Genomic DNA, 22,903 nt, shown 5'->3' with positions numbered 1-22,903 from the left:
TTCCAAGTTGCCAAAAAAGTATTATTGCTGGTTTAGTGAGGCACAAGGAAGCCTTTTACCTACATGTATAGCTGTTTGGGGCCAGTTAGTGAGGCCTATTCTTTTCAACATGAAATAATTAAGCAACTTTTGTTTTGTTTTGTATTAGTTAGCAGTGAGTGGCAGATAAGAGCATGCATTAGCCTTTGTATTGTGTGTATATTTCCTTTGTATCTGCAGCAGACTGACTTGCCATCCTGCTTGAGTTTATATTTGTAGTAAGTTTTTTTTCCCTCTCACTGGAATTTTCCTTTGTATTGGGCACTGACAAAAGCTCAGGTGATTTCCGCATGAGTGACTTTGGGAGGAGGGTGGTCAAAGTTCCAGGTACAAAGTCAACAAACAGCCACAGTCTTAAAATGAAGGATCCTATCGGCACCTGCTCTGTGAGTATTTCTTTGAAAAATCCACTTCTTCTTGTTCCACTATACTTCTGGAAGGCACTGGGGTAAAATATAAGACTTGAATGTGCATTTGATTCACAACTAACTTTGTATGGGTTTGAACTCAGTGGATTCAGGCCATTATTCCTTCATAGAGCCTTATTCTCTGTCTTTCAGTATAACCAACTCTATCAGAATGTGAAACAATTTTCAAAAACCGGGGAGTACTTCTGCAAAGAACTTATGACCGTTTTTCAGCAACGGTAGGTTCAGTACAGTTGTGGCCGTCAGACTAACTATTAATGTCGGCAGGAGTTATTGTTTGACTCAGTTATTGTCTCTCGCTGCAACCTCTTCCTGTTTTAGGGCTGAGCTGGAACTTACTTATGCCAAAGGACTACAAAAACTTGCTGGCAAACTCATCAGGGCCTCCAAAGGAATGGCAAATAAGTAAGAGAGACACGGTGCTGAGTTTTGAATTGGTTCTGTCTTTTGTCTGTTTTGTGTTCAACGTGACCTCTTCCTGCCAAGTGGTGTACAGAAATAATAGCATCATGGGAAATAATATGCACCTAGCAAGTTAAATGTGATCAAAACACAGGCAGTTGGCAGGCTAATGAGCCTACAGCTCTAACCTTTTCATGCTGGCTCCCCACTCAGTACCACCTACAGTGCCTGGTGTCATGTGTCAGATGAGATGTACTCGAGAGCAGATGCCCACAGGTAGTTGTCAACCCGAGTTCACCTCATAACTGCTTGTCCACAGATTAAACCAAAGACTTGGAGTTAAATATGGTGTGTTGTTCTCATTGCAGATCATTAGGAAATGCATTTCAGCAAGAAGCAATCCTGGAAATACGACAAGTCTTAGACGAGCATAATAAGAGGAAGAGACCTGTATGGAATGATTTCTTTGTCTTTTTATCAGTATATTTGTCTGTTGAAAGCTGCCTGTCATAACGTGTCTCTGACCTTTTCTGCGCTTTGGTAGCTTGACAATGCCATTGAAAGAACTGGAAAATTTGTGACGACTAATTGGAGTGAGCAACTCAAGGTAAAGAAAAAAAAAAACATGTAGCAGAAATATGAATCAGCTAGAAATGTATTATCCTAGAGCTGATCCATAAATACTTAATTCATAAGGTTTGTGTGACAATCAACTTTTATGTTATGCAAAATATAGTGAAACCTTTGCTGTATAACACTGTAGATGCATGTAATGCTAGGTTGACAATGCATCATGATGTGTTGAAACAGTTACAAGCTCTTAAAAGTAAAATCACAATACTATTGCATGACAGGTTATAAAGTCTCAGAGGCCTCTTGGTACTGTTAAGAAAGTATTATGACGGCACCATAATGTTTATGTGACTTCATAACATGTTATGCAAAATGTGTAAATTGATCACGAGTGACTGTGATGACTTTGAATTTATGAAGTAAACTGTAAAACTGTTGCTATGAAACACCAAGGTTTATAGCAAATATAACACAGTGTGAATGTGTTGTTTTGCATTATGTAACTGTTACAGATGAGGGATTTGTAGAAAGCTCTACTGTTATTTATGCAAAACAACATATATGTCTATTTCTCTAATGGAATAAAAGACATACAGAAATATAAATAAAGAGATATTGATCATATAAATAATCCAGCAGGCATCCATTTAATGGACTATGTACCTTGCCACTAATGTACATAGCCAGTTTATTGTTAATTTGTTATATCACTGGTATGTTAATGTGGATTCTTGTCTTTCCTCGTCTAACACAGATAAAGAAGAAATTGCTTGGATTAACAAGAGAGCATGAGGCTTTGTTCAACTTTGTTGAGAACAACAGGCAAATGTGCACAGAGAAAGAAAAACAAAAGGTTCCGTACATGGTGACCAATTTATAGCTATATTTATTAAAAGGAAACTTGCTAAATTGTTGTCGTGCTCTTGACTACAGATGCTGAACAGGCTGACTAAGTCTGCAGAGCTGCAGGCGCGGGTGGATGAGGAGTACTTTAATGTCAACATGGAGGGTCATCAGATGAGACTCAAGTGGGAAAACACACTGAAAAACTGCTACCAGGTGCGGGAAAAAAATGCTCTCCTGATTCTCGCACTGTAGGCATTTAGTTGTTCTCCTTATTGTGAGTGAACAGGTAGGTTTAGTGTCTTGCTCAATGACACCTCACGTGTGATAAGAGCTGAACCAGTGAGCTTTTAGTTGCAGAAAATGCTCTTTAAGCAGTATGTCAGTTTACCAAATGATGAGGACAGGATTCCGGATAGGGATCGAATGTGCTGTGCACAAGGCTTCACGGTACTACTTCTGCTTTCTTTCAGATCATACAGGAGCTGGAGAAACAGCGGGTTGAAGTTCTTTGCAACATTTTGAGTAGATACAACCTCCACATGTCCAGCTTTGGGCAGACCCTCAAACATGTACGTAAGACACCCTGACCTCCATCCTGCTCAATGTTCACAGAACCATCGATGGATGTTATGACTTATATCTGCCACTTCCAGGGCCAGAGACAGATAGAACAGACGGTCCAAAAGGTGGACATGGATAAAGACATACAAACCCTGGTGATGGAAAACAGCATCACAGCTGAAGATCACAAAGCTGAGTTTTTGATGGCTGATTATTTTGTAAGTCTGAAATGTTTTGCTCTGAGAAAGCTTGTCTGCAGGCCACAGACTCTCCCAGTCGTCTCTGCAGGGGGTGTCTTTCTGATGGGGGCCCAGTTTGCAAGCCACAGAAATGTATTTATCATTTTCTGACAGGGCCTGACATGAAGGTTGTTTTTTTTAGTGTGCTCTTATATATATATTACTGCTTTTAACATTTTGTTGTGTTATAAATTGTTTTATGTAGTAGTGTAGTCAGGTTGTTCTCAGGTCTCACTTGAAAACGTGATATTAGCCTAATCCCAATGGATATGAATGTGCAGTGCAGTAGTGACAATAGCATGTTTCAATGTCCAGGAAATGATCACAGTCCAAATGACCTTGTAGCTTTGGCTCAATGGTAAGATTTAGACCATCACAGTTACTGATGCATGGTCTGTGTTCCGGATTCCCCAGGAGGAGGACAGCAAATCACTGATGGCCAAAGGCCGAAGAAAAGAGGCCATAAAACTCAAACTGCAGCGTCTGGAGGACAGTATTACAAAAACAAAGAAAGACCGTGAAGGCGAGTAGAACACATTATCCCTTGAATAATGCATTAAAATTGCACAGTATAATCTGATGGAGGTGGGGGATAAAAATCGTTTTTCAGTAAAGCTTAGTGATTCATTTTGTTTCTAAGTCACCTTCAACATTATCGTTGCAGGAATTGAAAAACTGATGAGAACATATTCTGAAAATCCATCTTTTTCAAACCAAAAGAACCTCGAGGAAACTGAACTGCAGATTGATGAGGTAAGCCGTGCACAGCGTGTAGGGTGGATGGATGTATGGAGGTGTGTGAGGATGGATATTTACTTTAAATTTATCATAAATTAGATTTGCTGTAGTCTTCACTAACACCATCTTGTTACTTGTAGAGTACTCTAAAACTGGATCTCCTTGACGCCACTCGCTACAAACTCTCCGTATCACTGTCTGAAATAGAGGGGAAACCCAAGACCTTTCACCGGTTTAGTGAAAGCATTGTGAAATGGAAAGACAAGGTAAGACTACATGCATCCCTTTCAAGACATGAAGGTATGTTCTGGAGTAATGGTAGCTTAAGTGTAACAGCATTGAAGAGGATCTATTGGCAGCAATGGAATATAGAATGGAATATAATATAATATTAATAATCAATAAAGCATTAAAAGCACAGTGACATTCATGATGGGAATAATGGACAGACGATGTGAGAAAGAGTATTTGACTTTTCCTGGATTAAAAGAAGGATAGTGTGAAAGGCTTTTGCTGACTGTGAAACAGCCTTTCATACTTCATATTTCATGTGATCATGCAAGAATAGCTGGATTAAAAAACAGCTGTGTGGGTGACTTTGATTAAATTTAAAGATACAGGTATTATAAGACTGTGATTCCCAAGACCACCTAAAAGTATTTTAAATCGTTAAAAGTACCATCATCTAATACTTTTACTTACACAACTGAACCTATTTTGTATGCAACACATTGTATTCCTTTTAGTAAGTTTGCATTCGTACTACAACCACCGGTTGTTGAGGCTTGATATTGAATAGTTAATACAGCCCACCATCACAAATTTACCTCAAAGGGCTTTACAATCTGTACAGCTTACAATAACCTCTATATTTAGATTTGTTCATATAAGCTAAAGTATGTGCAGAAGTACCTCTAGTTAGGAACCCCGGTTATTGCATTTTATGTAACACAAACTATGCTTCTGTTTAAGGACTGCGAGCACAGCGTTGTTCAACTGACTCGTCCAGTCAAACTCAGGAGGACCCCGTTCAGATCCCGACAATCACTGAGAGCTTCCATCATTTACAAAGGGCCGGTTCAGTTTGGGGCACAGCTCAAGTCCGCGGAGGCTTCACCAAGTGCCAACGACCAAGTCCCTTCACCAGCTACAACACACGGAACTGTAGAGGGTGGCAGTACTGTTAATGGACACCTGCCTCACAATGATGATGACAAAGAACAAGGTAATACAGTGTTAGAGTACTACAAAGATTTATTTCAATTCAGCACATTTGGAATTTCAACCTGAAATTAATGAAATTAAAAATATCAACATCGAAACAGCTCAAGTAACACCAGAGCTGTGTTGTATCGGAAAATGCAAGGCCCTGTACGATTACACACCCGAACAGGACGATGAGCTGACTTTAAAAGAAGGTAAGTGGCAACTCAAGGGCAGAATATCTAAAACAGTAGAGGTATATCAACGATCTAATAAAACGACGGGATTTCTGTGTCACAGGAGATCTTCTAGACATTTACGGAAAGGAAGAGAACGGTTGGTGGTTTGGCAAACTCAACGGGAAGAAAGGCCATTTCCCTTCCACCTATGTTGAGGAGCTGCCTGTGTTGAGCAGCGTCAAATCATCCGATGCCTGACGGACATAACCAATCTACAACTGAGTTATAGAACTCACCCTGAATCAAAAAGATCCAGTTCTAAAGAGTCAAACATGTAATGGCAACAACTGAAAGCCTCATACAAACTACAACATGCGTTTGTACTGACTGGTGATATTCATGGCTTTAAGATATTAATAAAAACAAAAAGCATCGAGTTTAATAAATGTTGTCAGTTAGGATCTATGATTTTCTCACTGCTCTCTCCAGAGATATTTTGTAATGCAGTTAGAACTCGTACAGTGTCTTTTTTAATTCCAATATTGTGTTTTTCATTATTTATGCCACATTGTGTACAGATGAACTCAACTATAGTGAGTGGTTGACATGTATTTTAATAGGTTAATATGATTTACACACGTAAAAACAAAGCCCAGCAAAATAAAATTGTAAACTTACACTGAGTAATGACTTGAGAAAATAAATGAAAACGGTTTACCTCATATGTGAATGCTCAATTAATACATTAACGTTTACTTCTGGAGAACATCTACAGTAAACTGGTGAACCTTTCAGGATTTAGAGACCCCAGAACACATGTTGTCTCGAGGCCAAACAATGCCAATTAGCAGTATCCACTAAACGGTAATACGACCATGCTCAATAATGAGACGGGACATTTCGGCATAAAATTACCACCAGTGTTGATATATTAATTACATTTTATTTATTCATTGTTTTAAGCATTTTCCATTATCCTCCCTCCAAATTTACTGAGGACCCCCCCACTTTGAAAATCACTTCATTAGTCCACATTGCAGCAAGAACTTCGTTGCCTTTTATTCTCCCATTCATTCAACTTTAGCAGCGAGCCTGAGAGATAAACTCCTTCCTGACATTTGCCAGGAATGCTGCCAAGTTATTGGTCTCCTGAAGCCGGCTTTCCAAGACTGGCAAACACTCAAGCACGGGGTCACTGGACACAACTGTGGAAAATGAAAAACGTAATTATAGAAGCCATTTACAATGGAGGAAAAGACTGGTGATATTCCATATTTTTATTATTGTCCATAAATGCCATGAAAAGACCAAAAACAACTGTGAAGGACTCTGTCTCTTAATACTTTTGACTTTAAAACAGTCAGTGGAACTGCCATGATTACTTCATAATTAAAACATTAATATTCAAAATATATAGTTTTCATTTCTAAATAATTTCCCAAAACAGCTGGGTAATATAGTTTTAAGACACATTTGCTCCAGTGTGTATTTATAGCATGGAGGCAGTGCATACAGGATTGAATCCAAATAAACTACAGTGGTTGTGTTCATGGGAAGGAACACATCAGCCAGTGCAACATATTTATATGTTTTTAATAGTTTTTGGATAATAGTGGAGCACTATGACACAGAGAAATGTTAAGATATATGAGGCTTTGGCTACACAGGAGATACTTGTGAGTATGTTCAGTTAATTGTTGGTTTTCTTATGGCATTTGTGACAATAAGACAAATATAGAATATTGTCAGCAACATCTTTTCAATGAAGGCAAAGTCATAGTTTCATTCAACTGCATTAAATGATGCTATTACAGAAGAGTTATCTGATATACAGTACGTGTGTGTAACTTACTCTGGTACGATCCGTCTTCTTTAATCCCCATTGTGACGACATAGGCGCTCTCCTGATCCGACGGGTTGATATTCCGGAAAACAAACTGCAGCTTTTCCCCTTTTACAACGACAACAAACACATTCTGTAAGACCTAAAGTGATAGTTACTTCAATGAAAGAGAAAGAAGGCATTACCTGAGACAAACTACAGCTATTGTTATGTGTATTAATTGCTATTAATTAATACAATTATATTTAGAAAAAAACTAAAAGCTACTGAATACAAATATGCATGTTTGGCATACCTTTAACCAACTGTGTTTTGCCAAGGATTGTTCGCATCTCCATCCCTAAATGGTCTTGAAAGACTACTCTGGCTTTCTGGAGATTCCGCAGTCTGTTTTTGTTTGCCTTGTTTTGAGACTGTATTACTGGAAAGAGAAAAGCAAGTGCAAGGGTCAGTGACTAAATGTTACACTCACAAATTAATCTGTGTGATCTACACCGTTCATTTTATTTTGAAATACAAACGTACACTCTTTTCTCTTAGCTTGCTCCTCTTTAAGTTTCTCTATCTTCTGGATGATGTCGTCTTTCTGCATTTCCTTCTGCTGAATCTCAGATATCATTTCAGAAACGGCATGCTGTTTCCCTTTCAATGACGCCTTTTTTTGTACCAAGTCTGGGGGACAAACATTGCATCAGCCAAAAAAATACACTTTCACATAAAACAATGAAGCCTCTGAAGCTGCACTACAACTTGTTCCAAACGAGTATGGGAGATTAGTGTGTATCAGATAATGAGGAATTATTCAGCACATGAAAACTAACTCACCTCTTTTGAACATCTGTATTGTCTCGAACAGCATCTCATCATCCTTACATTTCTTTAAACACGTATCTGCACAAAAGGAAAAAAACTTCTTGTAACTATATACTGTATGAAGTATAAGTGCAAACATTACTGCCTATATTTGATTTGAATATAGACCTCAGGAACAACGCGACAACTACTTGGGGTCCCAATAAACAATGTCTCAAACATACCATGTGCAGACTTCACGAACTGCCTGTGGGACTGGTACAGCTCTGTGGTCATGTCGATGATCTCCCCGTATGTCTTAAGCTGTGTATTGTGGATCTCCTCCATAGCACTGGTGAACCCGTCACTCGTGTTTGGATCGGTGATGGACGTCATGATGTTCACAATCTGCAATAAAAACAACAGATAGCACAATGCTAATCATGTACATGCAACAACAACAACGAACACATTACTCTCAGCTTGCATTGCACTTTTTTTAAACTATATTTGATATTACTTGTATGTTGAGGTTGAAGCTGAGAAATAAATACAAACGTTAACTTTAACGGTTAACGTGAGTTAACGTTAGCCGTAGCTTACCTAACATTCGCGTTACCTCTCGTTAGCTACGCAGGAAATTAAGCCAATGGATTTTTACAAATTGACATCGGATTAGCTAACAGTTAGATTATGTAGACGTGGATGACATTTAGGTACTCACATGTTTTAATGGGCGACCGTTGATCTTTGAGAGTTAACGTCTTACTACTGAACCAGTCGTTATTTTCAAATATCCGCGGTCTGCATACAGGAGGCGGGGAATGAACACCGGAAATGACGTTAATGTATCTTCTTCTTTTTTCTTTTTTCTTTTAATGGTGGTTGGCATAAAGAATGTTGCATTTGCGCCATCTAGCGAAAATGGTTTTAAACTACAATCTACATTTACAAAATAAAATCTGATTAATACAAAATAAAATAAATGGCTGACTAAAATAGGTGTGTATTAAAGTCTATGCTTGCATTACTCGGATTTCTTGTGTTTTTATGCACCATCAAAATCCCTGACAGTAATGTAGTGTTATTGTGTAAATGTAATAGGCCAGACTGAACACCTATACAGTATGTGCAAGTCCTCTTTGTTTACCTTTTTTTTTAGCGCCTCCGAGCTTGCCCTAGTAACCCTGTGTTTCAAAGCTATGAATTGTGGGTAATTCCCTCAGGCAAAGTCTTCAGGAATGCAGACTTACAGAAAGTAAGTGTGCATAAAGGGCTCAACATGTCCGAGAGAGCCCTCAAGCACTTGACGATTTGACAGTGGGGCAGCCCTAAGCTCTCACAGAGAATGCATCTCCAACTTTTTAAATCCCTGAATGTGGACATTGGACTCAGGATGTAGGTTCATGCTGCATGCCAAATAACTTCTACTCGAAAATGTCTGATATATAATGAAAAGTGCTTTGAAACACGATTCAAAGTCAGAGATCCTTCCTGTGAACTTGGGGCAAATCCATCTACCCTGACTTCATGAAGCAGACTATTTTACTCTAAATTGGACCATGATTTACAAAAGGAACATCATGCTGTATTGAGGAAGACTTGAAAACTATAAAGACCATAAATGTGTGTTTACAATGTTTACCTAGGTAATAAACCAACTGAGAAGAAGGGTCATTTTCTCATAGACTTCTATACGATCTGAGATCTTAAGATCCAGAAACGTCGCCCCCTGATGGTCCTTAGAAAGAATGCATTAAGGCAAACAAAAAAGGTTCTGTCCAACGACCTTTCCTAACCTAAATCATTTGAGGTCAATGCTTCGCCTTAACTATTCATGGTCAACACCCAACCTTCACCATCTATCAAGAGCTTTGCAATTTGTAGGTTACCTTCTGAACATAACCACTTTTCACGACGGGAGATTGCCACCTGACCGTAGTGGTCCTGGCACAAGAGTACAAGAGGCTCCATCAGTTGTTCAGCGCTTGGTCATGCACAGCACACTGCCACAATAAGATAAAAACAAATAACTTAAACTAAGAAGTAAAATATTGAATTAGAAAGACGGCAAAAAAAAATTACTTCTTTCATTACAAGGCTCGTATAAAGGTGATATGTCCATGAATGAATGTATGAATGTTTAGTACTGTGCACTATTGTAGGTCAATTTTATTTTTTTTCCTCCTACAAATCAGTAACTAACACTTTTTACAATTTAGTTTTTTTTATTTCGTAACACATTTCCTGCAAAACATTTAAATATAGCCAAGGGCACCTTGGAGTTCCCACAATACAACTTTTATCTTTATTGAGAATTTATACCACCTTGTGGTGAAACTGAGGAACTTTGAGTGGGCCCAAAATACCCAACATCAAGTACAGAATACTGAAGCCTACAAGCTTTTAGAGTACCAATTTTGAATACGCAAGTACTCTGACATAGATGACTGTGCTTTTTAAATGGGGAAAAAAAACATGACGATAGATCCACTGAACTGTGGATGTCAGATGGACTCTGTTTTGCAGTATTATGGAAAGTCCATTTTGTTGCTTCACTGAGAAAGAGAATCTAAATGAGGCTGAAGGGATCAAGGGATCTCTTAGTGTGTACAATGGCTAATATGTAACAACTGTAAAAGCAATGTCCTGTAAAACATCTAAAGGCTTCGCAGCTTGTAAACAGCTTTTGTAACATCTCTTAAAATGTGGAGTGCTCATGACTTGGGAACACATAATTTGATATCTTGTGGGCTCAAACTGAATAGCTTACAGTTGTTGCCATCGCTCTGTTGAATGATTTATGATACCAGGTTGAGATATAAAGCTATCCCCGGTGTAGAAGGGGTTCATGGTGCTGAAGAAGCAGCCGGGTCACTCAGGCCCACAGAAAGGGAATGATTAGTCTACAGCCGCGGGGTGCTCGTTAAACAGCCCCTCCAGAACAACTACAGGGAATACCATGACTTCCTCAACTTCATGTCAACTCTATGAAATATTTTCTCTGTTTATTTCCCTCTGTGGTTCCATCTCAGTCATAATGTGGGCACTAAAATGATATGGGTGACTGTTATCGGTGACTGGTTCAGTCTTATTTTCAAATGGTGAGCCAACTCTGTATATAATATTCAAACTTTCAGAGGATTTTTTGTATTTATAGATTTGAATCTGATACTCATTTTTCAGGATTCTGTTTGGGCAGCGACCTTATTGGTGGGGGCAAGAAAGTTACGTCTCATTCCCATATTTTAAGCAATTTCCCATCACGTGTGTAACAGGGGCAGGTTAGCATGTATGCAGTATTTTTTATGCTATTAACAGTAACACTATCCAGCACTGTCAAACACAGGAAGTCCATCCGGTCCCGTCATAGGCTCAGCATGTGATGATCTCCTCCGCTCTCAACTTCACCAGGCTTTCCTCCACTGTTGCTTCAAAGGTGGGTGGTTATTTTCTATCATACCATTACAGCAATCATTTCTTCATTACTGGTTGTGTCTAAATATTCCCACCCATGTATAGCTTTGTCTTGTCTTCTTTTGTCTTGTGTCTTTATAAAGTCTTGGTCTACTTGGCTCGATATGTGCCTGATCAGGAGTGTTGTCAGGTAGTTGCAGGGATCCACTTTCAATGAAGAGTAGCGCTCAGCTGCGTCCCAAACGGGGTTGTGTGTCTGGGAAAAGGCCTGAAGGGATACTACCACATCAGCAGAGCACTAAAGCCTCGGCCTGATGCAACGCACACTATAGGGCAGGTTGATTTTCTCTTGAAATGTTATGACATTATTTTCATTAAATTGCTCAGTAGGGTTATTGTGACAAACGTTTGATAGCAATACAGAATGCCTGAGAGCCTTACTGTTGTAATTGTAACTTGGCACTTGAATTTTGTGTTTTCCTTGAGATATATGAAGACATTTCCACCAAATGTATGTTTCTTTATTTAGACAGGAACAATGCACACATGCACTTTATACAAAATAAGGACAAATATAACGTACCAGGTTTTAGCAGATTGCTATTTTCAGCCCATATAGTCCCTGGGCAGGAAGTGAAACAGTAAGAAAAATTAGACATTAAAAAAAGATTTAAAAGGGCACAAAAATAACCCTAGACAGACGCAATTACATCAAAGGAGTATCAAATACAGAGCCAAGGTAGTCAGTACACACACTCAAACACACACACACACACACACACACACACAAAAGTGTAACTACACTGCCTACTCTAAGTACATCAGAGACTCTGTTCTACCTCATTACATTTTGTCTGATTAATCTGAAGTTGCCTGAAGAAACTAAGCGACCCATAAGAGATTATGTAATCCTCACTGGACAAAATACTGATTCATACTTTCGCAGTATAAACACAGGTCCTGCAGGAGAGAAACCATGAACGATTAAGTGAGTGCTGAAATTGGCAGGGCATTATAAAAAATGATACTGTTTGTCCGATGTGTTGTTGAACTGACACAAACGCATTACTTGAAGCCTAACAAGATGGATGTTAGTGTGATCTGTCATTCCGCGATTCCCTTGTGATCTTGTGATATGGAGATATTCCAGATGCCGTGCGAGGTAAAAAGAAACATCCAACTCTGCAAATGAAAGGGTTTATTTTGACCAAACCACCAAGTTTTAACGAATTGGTGATTGTTGGAACAGTGAAAAGACTAACATAGACGGTTTTAATGATTATTTTGTTTCTCTCTGGTTTGAATGAAGTGTGTTTTACAATGATTTATTTGGACTAATAGGGAAGGTATGCATTGATTTAAATTTTGTCTTTGAAAGCTATTTTAAAGGAGAGGTATGACGGCATTGCATGATCCACAAATGTAAAATTATATATATATTATTATATATTTCATCATATGCTCATCATAATGTGTCTGCAGGCGTCTAGCTGATAGGAGCGCCTGTTGTGACCAATTTATAATAGGCGCCCCTCTTGGCCATGAGATTATCATGAGTGTCTTGCTCTATGACGACTCCATTAGACATCACCGCTATGATGTCAGCATTCTGGATTGTAGACAGCCGGTGAGCGATGGTGATGCAGGTTCGTCCTTTTCTCGCCTCATCCAAAGCAGACTGGACAGTCTGAAGGGAAAACAGAGCTTTGTCAGGATTGTTACATCATAAAAAGATACATTTATACAAAGGAATACCTCGCTTTATGTTCATGTTTGGGGGTGTTTTGAAATTACCTGTTCACTCTCTGTGTCCAGGGCAGAGGTAGCTTCATCAAGTAGCAGGACTTTGGGGTTTCTGACGATGGCCCGGGCAATGGCGATGCGCTGTTTTTGTCCTCTTGACAGCTGGGAGCCCTGGGCACCAACCTGGGTCTCATATTTCTTAAAATTCGTAAATGTATTGAGAGAAGGAGAGAAAGCGAAAGGTCACAAGGTCAACAATGCTGTAAACCTGTACCATTTCAGACATGGAAGGAGCAGTGTGTAGGATTTAGGGGGATCTATTGGCAGAAATGGAATATGATATTAATTATTGTTTTCATTAGTTTGATCACCTGAAACTAAGAATCACTGTGTTTGTTAGCTTAGAATGAGCCCTTCGTATCTACATAGAGAGCGGGTCCTCTTTCAAGGAGTCCACCATGTTGCACCACCATGTTTCTACAGCAGCCCAGAACAGACAAACCGAACACTGGCTCTAGAGAGGGCCTTTAGCTTTTTTACATTACCTGAAGGCTGAGCAGAGGGGTATTCAGTTGGTTGCAATTTGAGATTTAAAGGTAATTCTTGAACATGGAAACAGCAGTTGAAAAAACATCCTCTCCACTATTTAGTATCTGTTCTGGACTTTTCATATCACGTGATCTTCCTCAGCAGATGGAGTTTGCCCAGTTGCTCAACTGATCATCTCGACAAACTCAATCAGATGCAGAAGATCATGTGATGCCCAAACCTAAGGGCAGAGAGTTTACTGTGTACTAAATAGGGCAAACATAGGCTAATATGCATCTTTTTGAGATGTGCCAAAAAAGGTGAGAAGTTAAGTGTCTCTCCTTACTGTGGGAACACTCTTTTTACAATAAAGTTATATACATAAAATGTATTCAAGTTATAGTCCGTCTTCACCAACCTGTTGTTTCTTTGTTGCTTCGATATACTTTAATACATTTGAGATTGTTACTGCTAACTAATAACCAGGATTTGTAATGGCAATGTATGCAAAGTTCTATCCTTAAGTGTTTCCACTCACATCTGGTAGCGTCATCACAAAGTCATGAAGGTAGGCTTTCTTTGCAGCCTCAACTATCGCTTCCATGCTGACACTGCATGTGTTGTCTCCATACTGAATATTCTCCGCTATGCTGCAGTCAAACAAGACTGGCTCCTGGGACACTATGCCAATCTGAGATCGTAGGAAGGGCACATTGACTGTATGAGATGGCCGACCATCAATCAACTGAAAATAAAAAAAGATGACATATTTAAGACGTTGGCATTGATTAAACTCATCTTGTGATCCGTGAAATGAACTTCTTAATCAGTCTACATACCACTCTCCCTTCATCAGGGTCATAGAACCTTTCCAACAGTTGAACACTTGTGCTCTTCCCACAGCCGCTGTTCCCAACAAACGCCAAAGTCTGACCAGGCTTCACAGACACAACCAGGCCGTTCAACACCTGGACATCTGGCCGAGTTGGATAGGTGAAGTTGCAATTGAGGAACTCTATTTTGCCTCTGAAGTCATCCTAAAAATGGATAACTAGGCTTAATCATTTGAAAGTATCATCATGGCAGAGTGACATCCCATTGGGTATTATTCTGTTTTATTTATGAAATCAACCAACCCATTTCTCTCCATCTGCGTGGCTTATGTTGATTTTAGGAACTCGGTCCAACAGTTTGAAAAGCCGAGCAGCAGCAATTTTGGCTTTGGCATAATCTGGAGTGAAGGAGGAAGCTTTGCCCAGTGCTGTCCCACTGGTTACTACAGCTGTAATCACTCTGGAGGAACACCATACAAGCACTGGGTTGATGTTTGGTAATCACATCACAACACATACAAAAAGATTTCAATATAGGATCTGAAAAAGACAGATTTTCTCATTGAAGGAAACAACTGTACCAACCTGAAAACAATCATGTATTGCAACCCCTCAGACATAACCAGATGGCCTCCATATCTAAACGAAGCGGCATATGCCATGAAGATGACACACTGCGAAAAACCGAAACAAAGCCCGTAGATGTTGGCTCTCTTCCTCTCAAATCTAAATGGAAGAACAAGTTTCTGCTCATATGATTCCACAAATGAGCTCTCTTTGGCCAAGCCTGCAATGGTCCTGATGTTGGCCAGAGCCTCACTGGTTACCTGCGGGAGAAATGTAAGATTTTATACACCTTTTGGTTTCTCAGAGAAATGTATATCAATGGGCCTAGATGGCAAATGTTCTTTGGAGCTTACCTGACCTGCTGCTTCCATGGCTTTGTTATCTTCATTTGCAAAACCTGTCAGCATTTTAGCTTGGAACGCACCACACAGCCCGATGAGTGGCAGGAAGCACAGAATTACCAAAGTTAACTTCCAACTGAAGTATATAGCAATGATGAAAGACGCTCCAATGCTGGTCAATGAGCTCACGATCATGCCAATCTGAGATCCTGTTGCCTGAAAAAGCAATACCGACCCCAAAATAATGCTGTAATTACTGTACAATACCAAACCTATATCTTTTATATGTTATAAATAATGTGAAATAAGCATACAGGCCTTTAAATATGTTACTTACCCCCTTCACCATTGATGCATCAGTGGCCAGTCTAGTGGTCAGAGCTCCAGGGCTGTTTCTGGGGTCATCAAACCAACCAATCTCCTGTCTCAACATGGCCTGGAAGCCTAATTTTCTTAAACGGCGGGTCAGCAGCTCTCCAGACTTGGCAAAAGCATATCCCTGAAATGTTAAATCAGAGTCAGTCTACATGTATATATTATATCAAATTGACAATGAGATTATGTACTCTAAATGACTTAATAATTCAGCAAATTGTGATGCAAACCTGCAAAAACTGGGAGAAGAAACTAATCACAGCCACAATGCAAAACAGAATACACATCTCGTTGATCTGTCTCGTCTGTTCGTTCAAGTCAGTAATAGCGAACGTCTGCAAATGCAAAGATCATATAAGTCATTTGCACTTCAGCAAACTACATCAGCTTGTAAAAAAGAATATATGAAATACGCAACCCCACCCCAAGAATTTGGCTGAACAGGATAGCATAGACGGGGTTGACAGAGCCATTGAAAGCAGCTCCCACCGAGCCCAGCAGCATGTAGGGCCATTCTGGTTGGTTGTATTTGAGGATACGCTGCACTGGGGCGGGCTCTACATGTTCGTCTGCATCGTCCTCGCATGCCTGTTAAACAGTACGCATTGGAGCTATTCATTTCCACAAGATAGTTAGGAATAAAGTAAATGTATTACACAGCATAAAAGAAAACCTCAGTACATTTTCTGTTGAGAACTGCTTGTCCGAAAAGATCGTGAGGCTGTCTGATAATGGGCCATTTGACAATTTGCTCTGAGATCGCAGTCGACAAGAGCCCCTACAGGAGTAATATTGAGAACATCAGATTATTGATTTTTATTATTTTATATTGGATTTTGTCTCATTGGATCTTTTTGAGCTGGATTTTAACTTTACCTTTTACTGGATGTGCGGCTCCTCACTTTTAGATCAGAGTCGTCTTCGAGAGCGTCCCTGATCTCATCTGGATGTAAAAAAAAGCAAAACAGCTTTAATACAAGTTTTGAAGCTTCTGTTGCCCTTTAACAGAGACAAGAAGAACCGTCACAGGATTGCTCACTATCTCCTGCCGTCTGCTGAGGGCTTTGACATGTTCTGTTTGAAACAAACAAGGTGGACCCACCAATCTCTTGTTATACTGGGAGGAATGTGTGGGTACAGGATTAAAGGGTCCTGCCTGCGTCCCTTGAACTTAAAATATAATACAAGTTTTATTTTATACGTATTTTTGCCTTCTTCTCAGCCTTCTTGCCAATTAGGTCTGATAGAATAAGGCCATGCTAGTCTGCACAGCATTACTAAGCATCTCTGTGCTTTGTTTACACACATTAGTGCATGTTTGTGCATGTGAACGTGGCTACTGGCTAGCTCATGGCCAGCACTGCAATGCTCTCATACAGCGGCTACAGCTGATAACACCGCCAAACCAACGGTATCAACACAGAAAGGTAACACCCACCCTCCGGTTCCCTCTCAGGTTAACACCGTTAGCTCTGTCAGGAGCACTATTCATGCTGTTAGCACTGTTAACGTCCAGCCGCCAGCATGTTGAGAGCCGTGTGGAGGCAATAGATATGCTTTGAGTTTGGAAATTGACCGCTTTTAGTGATTATAAGCAACAATAACAACCGCTCTGTCTCTCCAGCGAACTAACTATATTTGAGTTTTGGACATAACAAGACATTTGACGTTACCTTGGACTCTGAGAAACTGTGATAGAAATATGTCACTGTTTTCTTGAATTTTATACATAGAAAGATCCAAAATTAAAAATCCACAGATGAATCTATAATGACTAGCTGCAGGCAACCCTACTGTAATGATTAGCAGCCCTAACTACATCTTACCTTTAGTTGTGTTGGATGTGCCTTGATTCTGCAGGGTGACCAGAGTGAAGAAGACACCTTGCCTTTCCATTAGCTCACTTTGTGTTCCCTTCTCCACAGCCCGTCCGTGGTCAAATCCAATAATGACATCTGCATTTCTAATTGTGGAAAGACGATGGGCTATAGAAATTGTTGTCCTGCCCATGCACACCTGCACAAATACCAGTTATTAGGGTAATTCCACAAAACAGGATGTGTTGCTGAAGTTAATGGTCAAAGCGCACTCAATGATGTAGTCTATGGAGAGAAAGTGGCTCACCTTGTCCAGTGCCTTCTGGACAACAGCCTCACTCTCATTGTCTAACGCAGATGTGGCCATATCTAGCAGCAGGATCCTGGGGTTTCGGATCAGAGCTCGAGCGATAGCAATCCTCTGCTTCTGTCCTCCACTCAACTGTCCTCCACCTTCTCCCACCATAGTATTAAATTTCTGGTGGAAAAGTAGCAACATGTTCATTTTAGGCTGCCCAAATTCACATATTTGACTGTGAAACTGTATGCACTGTAATTATTCTGTATTATATTTAAACACGTAAGTGTACCTGTGGCAGATCCATGATGAAATCATAGGCATTAGCCTCTTTTGTCGCCTTGATGATGTCTTCCATGGTTACTCCAGGTCGACCAAACTGTATGTTATCTGCAATGGTTGTAGCAAACAGCATTGGCTCCTGCTCTACAATACCAATGAGAGATCGGAGCCACTGGATGTTTAAAGTGCGAATGTCATGGCCGTCCAAAGTCACCTGAGAACGACAATTAAATATGTGACATTACACTGAAGCCTTCAAACTTCTCCAGTGATGTCCTGTGTGTGTCTGTGCAGTTGCTCAGATTGTTACCATTCCTTCCTTTGGGTCATAAAACCTTTGGATGAGCTGGGTTGTGGTGCTCTTCCCAGATCCGCTTGGTCCCACAAAAGCAGTGGTTTCTCCAGCTTTGATCTGCATGCTCAGATCATTTAAAATCTGAAAAGGTAGTTTGCTCTTTGTGAGTTAAATTTTTAAAAGGGAAAAATGTACACTAAATGTAAATGTGTGTGGAAGAAATGTACCTTGACTTCAGGCCGGGATGGGTAGTAGAAAGTGACATTATGGAACTCAATGTCACCTTTTACTTTGTCTAATTTGTGGCCTTCTTTTGAGAAACAATCAATTTCTGGTTCCTGTGAGCATAACAGCGCAGAATGTTATTTTACATTGAAGATTCTTTTCCTTCAAATGTTCTGTTTCAAATCTGTAATTGTATCTGCAATAAAGTCTTAAGTAGCGGTCAGATTTTACCCGGTCAAGCGTGTCAAAGATGTTTTTCGCTGCAGCACGACCACAAGCGAATGTCTCCAGGCAGGGTGAGGCCTGGCCCAGGTTAATGGCTGCCATGAGTACTCCAAAGAACACCTGGAAAAACACAGCAGCGTCACGGTGAAACAGAGGCCACTGACTTTCAAACACTCATATGATATGATATAGAGTATCAGAAGTTGAATTAATTCATTTTCACATACCTGAATAAGAGCACCAGGAGTCAGCTCCTTGGTGTCTATGACCAATTTAGATCCATACCAAAAGGCCAAAGCGAAACAAAATAAAACGATGCACCACATGTATCCTTGGAAAACGCCCACGATCGTGCCCTTTTTCACTCCCCAGATCTGAGCTTCTGCAAGGTTTCTGTCATATCTGTACAAATGTCACATATCAGTTTCATTTAGAATCATGGGGTTATGGCTCATCACCATTTGCAAAGCAGAACAACTTCTTGTGATCTTTACGAAATACCTCTCAGTTTCTTTTTCCTCCCCACCAAACGCTGCTACTGTCCTGATGGATGACAGGACCTCATCAGCCACTGCCCCTGCCTTTGCATAGGACGTTAGCTCTCGTCCTGTCAGCCTGGCCACAGCCTTCAGCAACAAGAATTACACAAAAACATTAGAAAGCATATTTAAAAAAACAATTTTCTATGGTGGCACCGATGCCGATAAGCGGTCAATCTCACTTCCCAGAGATCTCAACAGTCTCCCCTTTCCTGGGAAAGTCACCACAGACCCTCAGTTCTTAATACTGCAAATGCAAAGGGGGCCATATAGGCTCAATCCCCATCTTGTTACCTCATTCAGCGATTGATAAGGACTTAACAGACATTTATTCGTATGATAATCTTCAAGATTATTACATTTTTTGTGACATATGATACCACACACTGTAGCACACACTGTCCCTTCCAGTACTAAGAAATCATTGTTTGATTCACAACTTTACCATGGCCATTAGTGCCGCAGCTATGCCAATCAGCGGGCTCACTGATATGACCACCAAAGTCAGCTTCCATCCACCAATGAATCCAACCATGAAGCCAAACACGAACGTAGAGATCCTCTCGATGAAGATAGACACCTGGTCAGCGATGGCATTGTTGATCTTGCTGATATCACTGTAAAGGAACAGAGAGGCTATTCCGTATGTAACACTCTCCCAGCTATGAATTGATAAGAGCCTGATCTTTAAGAGCCCCAACTCACTCTGACATCCTTGTGTTCAGTTCACCAACAGAGTTGCAGTCAAACCATCCGATCTCCATTTGCATTACTTTTCTGAAATAGGTCTTTCTCATTTTATCAATTTGTCTTGCAGCTGCTGACATCCAGAAGAAAATCTACGGCGAACAATCAGAATTCTACAAAGTTATTTTTGTGAGAGATGCGCAACAATGTCATAAGTCATACTTTCTTAAGATGGTTTTAAAATTGAGCCTGAATATGGCAAGCATAAATACATACCTGAAAATAACTAACAAACATAACTCCCAATCCAATCCCAACATAGTAGTATGCAAACATGGTCATCTCTGCTTCAATATCCACCCTGCAGAGAGAATACATGAGTAACAGTTGAAGTAACTTTCAACTGTAACAACAATCACATGAACAGTTTAACAACTTACCCGCAGTAGACAGAGCTGTTTTCAGCTGTTTCATAAATGGAGCCATTTTTCCAATAGATGGTGTTGTTGTTGCATGTCCTATTTTCATCTTTCAGTGCTTGGACCTCAATCTCATATGACACAAACGTGTTTGTCATCCTGCTATATACCAGAAGCATGAGAGGTGAAGCTGCACCGTGTATGATGGCACACAAACCCCCTACTACCATCATCAAGGTGTCTTTGCAAGTGGCAAAGCGAAACTGCAAAAAACAAATTTGAATTCAATTTGCAACCAACTTTGTTTTAATTTTTATTCTTGATGATCAAATCAAAGAAGAGGTGAATAACAGTGGTGTAGAGGGGTACATACATGACTCAGGTCCTTTACATTATTAAAAGTACCAATGCAACAATGTGAAATAGTCCATCACGAGTAAAAGTCTGACAAACTAAATTCTACTTCTGTAAAGGTACATGAGTAATATAAGCTGTCAAGTACATGATTATTATAAGCAAGTTGAAGTTCCAAAGTACTCATTCTGTAGAACAATGGCCTCTGTAATGGATAACATAAGATTTTAAAAGCTTATAGCATGTTGTTATGTTAAATCTTAATCTGTTAACCAGTAACAAAGGCAGGAAGAAAATATAGTGGTTGATTGATTGATACACAGGACTTATGTAAATATCTTCATCAAGCTAAAAACCCACCTTTATAGATTACATCTCAACAACCTTGCAAGCATGTTTCAAACAAATCAAAATTAAAAAGCAAATCTCTAAACACTCTTACTGTATCACTGGACAGGCTTTTAGTTATCCGTGTGAAAGCGATACCCTCCCCATTTTGGGGATAGCTCTTGGTCCTACGTTGTGTAAAAGCACTTATTTTGTCCCTTTGGACAAAAGTGTCATATGAATGTAAAGTAATGTGAAATATACTGAGTTACTTTCCACCACTGTTTGAGAACAAAATGCGCAAAAACACAGTATTTACCAGCTGAAAGTATCCAACACTCAGAGTATTTTCTTTTTTCTTCTCATCTCTGTAACACAAGTACATTAAAGTAACAATAACATAACCACTGCAGACAACGTGTTCTGAAACATACAGTAGTTTATTGTGGGAGATGTCAATCAATACAAACTTACCCATTCTCAGTGTCTGCTAGAAAAATAAGTAATGGTATAGTCAGTTACCCATTGTTACTCGCTTTTTTTTATTGAACTCTATTATTGTATCTGTTCTTTTGCAATGAAAAGAGATCACTTACCTCTTGTATCTGTTGTTGTTGTGAATTTGATTGATTTCTTCATGTTTGCTCCCCCGACTTAGGCAGGTGTCCTCACTATAACAGATGGTTAATATAGATATATAGGTATGTACATATTGTGATTTGGATGTTAATCAATTGGATTGTCATCATATATTAAACTGCTCACTATAAGGTATGTTGAGTAACAGGGTCAGGATTTCTTTATTTGGCACTTTGCGCTCCACAAGCCAGGTGCTATTTATCCCCATTATATTGGAGAGAAAGCAGACATCTACATAGCAGATATCTCCCAAACTAGGCAACTCACACCAAAACAATCTATTTTGATAAATAGCACTACAGGTAAGAGGGAAAATACTTATTTTTGATTTTGGGGTGAACTGTCCCTTTAAGAAAAAATTTGAATATGTTAATTTGTATCTAATCATTAAGTCATTGTTACCATCCACTGTGTGCGTACTGACTGACAAGAAGGCAACATGATATAGATGGCAGAACATTATACGAGCTGACGGAATAAACGTCAGACTTGAGCTACATTATTCCAATAATGCAAACCGAAATTAGCACCATTAGTATGATTTTATGATGCCAACGATTGTAGCGTTAACATGTTAGCCTATAGAGTACTGCAGCATGGACCCACAGAAAACATAAACACGTGTGTAAGTCAATGTTGGACACTGTCTTTATGGGCTGTCGCTGTAGCCCAACGTTATAAAATGTGTTTTTAGGTCACTTCACATGTAGAATAAACGACAGAAAGCGAGACGAGCTGTACACAGTTTAAATGGGGAGGAAGTGGGTAAAACAAAGTGATGTACAAATAAGAAGACGGTCAAAATATTGTTTGGCATACAGCAATATACAAACAATATAAAGTATTATACTGTGAAATATCCCAGTGAGCATCTTGCCATTGAAATGACGTTTAAAAAACGACTGTGGTCAACTGTGAAAAGATATTCATAAATGGTTTAAAAGTGAATATTTTTTTCTAATGCTTGTTTCATTTACAGATGTCCACCTGAAAGCGGCTCCTAGGTGGCTTTGACATCGACATTTAAAGAAGTAAAGGGAGATTTTGTACAACAAATGTGTATTTTCGATTTCATTGTATTGTATTTAAGGAACATTGTTCATGTTATATTTATATCGTTCCTTAATAAATACAAATTAATTGTTCCCC

The 22,903-nt window shown here is 39.5% G+C and overlaps 3 protein-coding genes across 3 annotated transcripts; 1 reads left to right on the top strand and 2 right to left on the bottom strand.

Moving 5' to 3' along the window:
• Positions 1 to 329: 329 nt before the first annotated feature.
• Positions 330 to 5,494, top strand: nostrin (nitric oxide synthase trafficking; the record flags this gene model as incomplete). Its single annotated transcript, XM_079169838.1, has 16 exons — positions 330 to 425; positions 600 to 685; positions 789 to 872; positions 1,083 to 1,145; positions 1,238 to 1,319; positions 1,414 to 1,476; positions 2,197 to 2,295; positions 2,376 to 2,501; positions 2,759 to 2,857; positions 2,942 to 3,067; positions 3,503 to 3,611; positions 3,753 to 3,841; positions 3,967 to 4,092; positions 4,799 to 5,051; positions 5,152 to 5,244; positions 5,330 to 5,494. The coding sequence occupies 16 exons, from the start codon at positions 330 to 332 to the stop codon at positions 5,464 to 5,466; spliced, it is 1,731 nt and encodes a 576-aa protein (XP_079025964.1). The 3' UTR covers positions 5,467 to 5,494.
• A 150-nt stretch (positions 5,495 to 5,644) lies between these two features.
• Positions 5,645 to 8,651, bottom strand: spc25 (SPC25 component of NDC80 kinetochore complex). The gene is made up of 7 exons (XM_079169839.1): positions 8,568 to 8,651; positions 8,089 to 8,251; positions 7,877 to 7,942; positions 7,577 to 7,723; positions 7,347 to 7,472; positions 7,061 to 7,159; positions 5,645 to 6,413 (listed from the first exon to the last, which is right to left on the bottom strand). Exons 2-7 carry the CDS (start codon positions 8,237 to 8,239, stop codon positions 6,289 to 6,291), a joined length of 714 nt encoding a protein of 237 aa, XP_079025965.1. The 5' UTR covers positions 8,240 to 8,251; positions 8,568 to 8,651; the 3' UTR covers positions 5,645 to 6,288.
• Positions 8,652 to 11,774: 3,123 nt separating this feature from the next.
• Positions 11,775 to 20,667, bottom strand: abcb11a (ATP-binding cassette, sub-family B (MDR/TAP), member 11a; the record flags this gene model as incomplete). Its single annotated transcript, XM_079170751.1, has 24 exons — positions 11,775 to 12,947; positions 13,055 to 13,201; positions 14,070 to 14,276; positions 14,371 to 14,568; positions 14,668 to 14,824; positions 14,950 to 15,191; positions 15,285 to 15,488; positions 15,610 to 15,771; positions 15,878 to 15,982; positions 16,071 to 16,235; positions 16,329 to 16,425; positions 16,524 to 16,590; positions 17,474 to 17,663; positions 17,772 to 17,942; positions 18,055 to 18,258; positions 18,355 to 18,480; positions 18,567 to 18,677; positions 18,796 to 18,909; positions 19,017 to 19,191; positions 19,291 to 19,415; positions 19,774 to 19,945; positions 20,034 to 20,167; positions 20,292 to 20,376; positions 20,456 to 20,667. The coding sequence occupies 24 exons, from the start codon at positions 20,665 to 20,667 to the stop codon at positions 12,747 to 12,749; spliced, it is 3,771 nt and encodes a 1,256-aa protein (XP_079026877.1). The 3' UTR covers positions 11,775 to 12,746.
• Positions 20,668 to 22,903: the final 2,236 nt, after the last annotated feature.

The sequence above is a fragment of the Pholis gunnellus genome (assembly GCF_910591455.1).
Source record: "Pholis gunnellus genome assembly, chromosome: 12".
Lineage (NCBI taxonomy): Eukaryota > Metazoa > Chordata > Actinopteri > Perciformes > Pholidae > Pholis > Pholis gunnellus.
This window is presented reverse-complemented; position numbering and strand designations above follow the sequence as displayed.

Excerpts from the sequence above, each read along its gene's own strand:
- spc25 (XM_079169839.1), bottom strand. The coding sequence starts at position 8,239 with ATGACGTCCATCACCGATCCAAACACGAGTGACGGGTTCACCAGTGCT. Across the intron at positions 7,943-8,088 it reads GTTCGTGAAGTCTGCACATG|ATACGTGTTTAAAGAAATGT; the intron begins GTATGTTTGAGA and ends CCTTTTGTGCAG. Across the intron at positions 7,473-7,576 it reads GCAAGCTAAGAGAAAAGAGT|TAATACAGTCTCAAAACAAG; the intron begins GTACGTTTGTAT and ends TTCTCTTTCCAG.